This window comes from Gracilinanus agilis, chromosome 2 (genome assembly GCF_016433145.1).
Source record: "Gracilinanus agilis isolate LMUSP501 chromosome 2, AgileGrace, whole genome shotgun sequence".
NCBI lineage: Eukaryota > Metazoa > Chordata > Mammalia > Didelphimorphia > Didelphidae > Gracilinanus > Gracilinanus agilis.
The window spans coordinates 608,750,467-608,753,962 of record NC_058131.1 but is presented as its reverse complement, the minus strand read 5'-3'; the positions used below and the strand labels follow the sequence as shown (position 1 = coordinate 608,753,962).

The 3,496-nt window shown below is 41.3% G+C and overlaps 1 protein-coding gene across 1 annotated transcript; it reads right to left on the bottom strand.

Annotated features, from left to right (window-relative positions):
* Positions 1-1,532: 1,532 nt before the first annotated feature.
* LOC123236225 (histone deacetylase complex subunit SAP25-like) lies at positions 1,533-2,072 on the bottom strand. Its single transcript, XM_044662517.1, has one exon. It carries the CDS (start codon positions 2,016-2,018, stop codon positions 1,569-1,571), a length of 450 nt encoding a protein of 149 aa, XP_044518452.1. The 5' UTR covers positions 2,019-2,072; the 3' UTR covers positions 1,533-1,568.
* Positions 2,073-3,496: the final 1,424 nt, after the last annotated feature.

Below are 3,496 nucleotides of genomic sequence, written 5' to 3'. Positions count from 1 at the left end.
AAAGTTAGGAACCTCTGTCCCAGTCCACTTGGAAAGTGAAGAAATTTGACAGAAAGGAAATTGTTCAGAATGGATCAGAACACTGGGCTGCCAAGTCATGAGAAAACAACAAAGTAAGACATAGGTCTAAAAGTTTCTCATTAGGTTTAGTACCACCAAAGACTTCATTTATTCCTGTAGTTTATTAGTAGACATGTGCATAAATTTAGAATTGGAAGGGATTTTATTTAAAGAAAAACTCTTACCTTACAGCTTAGAATCAATATTGAGTGTCAGGTCCAAGGAAGAAGCAATTGAAGTTAATTGACTTGCCCAAGGTCACACAACTAGGAAGCATCTGAGGCCATATTTGAACCCAGGACCTCTTATCTCCAGGCATGGCCCTTTATTCACTGAGCCTTGGGAGGGATTTTCAAATGAATTTGTGTTAGTATTCAGAAATCTATACATCCAAGATTCTCTGTGGTAATATTCCCCATGTTGTCCCTTGGTTAGCCAAGAGAACAGTATTGCCAGCAGAAGAAATCAAAACTGTCATCATCAAATGATATTTTTTGGTACTCTAATTGTGACCACCTCTATGCTGAACCAATTTCAGAATCATCAATCACAGCCTTATCTTTATTATTCTCAACTTGACAAATGCCAACAAAACACAACCATTTCCATAGACAAAAACAACATAAAACAGAAAATAAGATGGTCTATGAAACAGTGAATCTTTGCCACAGGAAGCTTTCTTCTTTTTTTTTTTTTTCCTAAAAGCATCTTGAAAAATAATGTAAGATGTTAGTTTCAAAGTTCTTGCATGTGTCATATATGTCTCCCTTGGAACTTCCTTCTATTCCTATCTATGCATTTTAAAAAATGCATTAGTGATATTTTCTTTTCATTCTTTCTTTTTGGGTGAACAAGGATAAGGGAAGGAATCACTGTTACTACTTTTCCTCTCTCCTTTCAAGTCCTGCTCCCATAAACAAACAAACAAAAAATTCTCCCCTATAATTAAAAGTCTGATAATAGGCAACTAGGTAGTAGAGTGGAAAGAGCATTAGTCAGAAAGTTCTGAGTTCAAATATAGTTTTAGACATTTATAAGCTGTGGGATCCTGGACAAGTCACTTCACCTCTATCTGCCTCCATTTCCCCATATGTAAAATGGTAACACCCACCTTCAGGTGTCATTGTGAAGATAAAATGAGATATTTTTGGTAAAGAATTTTTTTTTTACACATTACCCTCTTTATTCAGCCCAACACAGCCATATACATACATAGGAAAGGTTGGAGGTGGGGGGGTGGCAGTGGGATCTGGGCAGAAAGGAGCCTTCAGTTCACTCCCAATACTAGCAACAGGAGATGAGACTGGGGTGGGGGGTGGGGTGTATGTATGTATCTTTGCTCTACTGAACTCCCAGGGAGTAGAGCAGGCTGAGAGGAGAGAACCCACCCTTGGCTAGCTGGCCTTTGAAGTAGGGGGTGCTGATTCAGTGCCCCCTTGGCTCATCTCAAGGAGGCTGGTAATAGCTGTTATCTCTGGACCGCTCTGCCAGGTCAAGATAGGCTGTGGCTAGACTGACATTATAGGAGGTGGGGTAAGAAGCCGCCCAGATCTCCTCAGTACCTGTTGGGGAGGCTGGGACAGACTAAGGGGAATCCGAGCACTGGAAGGCAAGAGAGGGTCCAAGAAAAAGAAATCTTCAGAGCGGAGGGCAGGAAAACCTTCATCCCATTGGGAGCTGTCTTGATTCCCCTCTATTTCAGGTGGAACTAGTGTTTGGGGGTCACGACACTGGGCATCATACAGGGCATAGAAAGATGGATGCCAGATGGTCCTGTATGAGACTGAGGTACCAGGCCCACAATTTCCTGCCCTTTCAAATACTGTTTCTTTCTTATAATCTGGTTCCCAGGGAGCTGGCTGACTCTTCTCTTTGAGGCTCTGGGTGGGAAGTTGGGCAATCTGGTTGGGGGGCATCCCCTGGCCTCTCTTCTCCAAAGCCATTGTCCTCTTGTCCATCCAGAGGGTCTTTCTCCAGACCTTCCTCTCCTTCCCCAAGGGGAAGACAGGGGATCATACTAGGAAAGGACCTCTTTGGTAAAGAATTTTGCAAATTTAAAAAAAAAAAAATAACCCTTACCTTACACCTTAGAATCAATACCAAGTATCAAGGCAGAAGAGCAGTAAGGGCCAAGCAATGGAGGATAAGTGACTTGCACAGGGTCACACAGCTAGGAAGTGTCACTTTTGAACCCAGGACTTCCAGTCTCTGAGAATGGCTCTCAATTCACTGAGCCACTCAGCTCCCTACCTCGCCCAGCTTTGCAAATCTTATATTACTATATAAATGCTAACTATTATAAGTTAGACAAAAGAAATCCATTTAATGGCCATGTTTGAGCATGTATATCTATACAAGATTCTTCTGTTCTTAAGAGAAATAACATTTCATAGGATTGTATTCAATCCAATCCAATAAACACTTGCTAAATGCCTACTATGTTCTAGGCTCTGTGCCCTGAGGCTCTAGGAATTAAAAAATAGAATTTATATGGCTTCTACCCTCTACCCCCAAGGAACTTATATTCTATTCAAGAGAAGAGGACAACATGTTTACAAATAAGTAAATATAAAATATATGCAAATAAATATAAAGACATAGAAGACTCCAGAAGCATTAACATCTGAGGGCGGCTAAGTGGCTCAATGGGTAAAACACTGTGTCTGGAGTCAAGGTGATATGTGAATTCATTTTGGTCACTTCCTAGCTGTTTGACCCAGGGTAAGTCACTTAACCTCTGATTGCCTGACAGAAAAGGGATCCCCTGGAGAAAGAAAACAGCAAACCACTCCAATACCCTTGCCAATAACACCCCACAGGCATGGGTTCATAAAGACATGCCTGAATGGAGGAACAACATCTGGGGGAAATTAGGGAAAGTCTCTATAGGCAGAGACACTTGAGCTGTATTTTGAAGAGGGGAGGGCTTCTTAGAGGGGGAAGTGAGTTAAGGAACAATAACACTCTTGGCAATGGGGAGAACCTGTGCTGTAAAGAGGCTGGAGATACAATGGTACTTATGATGATAGAAAGTCATGGGTAACTGGCTAGAAAAATACAGATGGTTGTAGTACTGATATGAACCACTTAGCAAGTCTGTGTCATATTCCAAATTCACTAAGAGAGCTTTCTCTATAAAGGAATTCCAGGGCATATCTTCTTGCAAATTTAAAATCTCTTTGTAAAGTGAATAGTCACCTTTTCATCTATCTATTTTGTAAATGCAGATTTTTTTTTTGTATTGGATTTGCTTCAGGGGGGAAGGCAAGAACACAACTTGACCTCCACCCTTCACCCCTCAGGCTAATCTACTCATCTGTAAAATGGACTAGATGACCTTTAAGGTTGCAGGCAGTTCTCAATTTATCATGCTGGTCCCCTGGCTTCCCAAGGGACTTTCTAAGTTATTTCTGATTTAGGAAACCAACAGGCATCT

Excerpts from the sequence above, each read along its gene's own strand:
- LOC123236225 (XM_044662517.1), bottom strand. The coding sequence starts at position 2,018 with ATGGACAAGAGGACAATGGCTTTGGAGAAGAGAGGCCAGGGGATGCCC.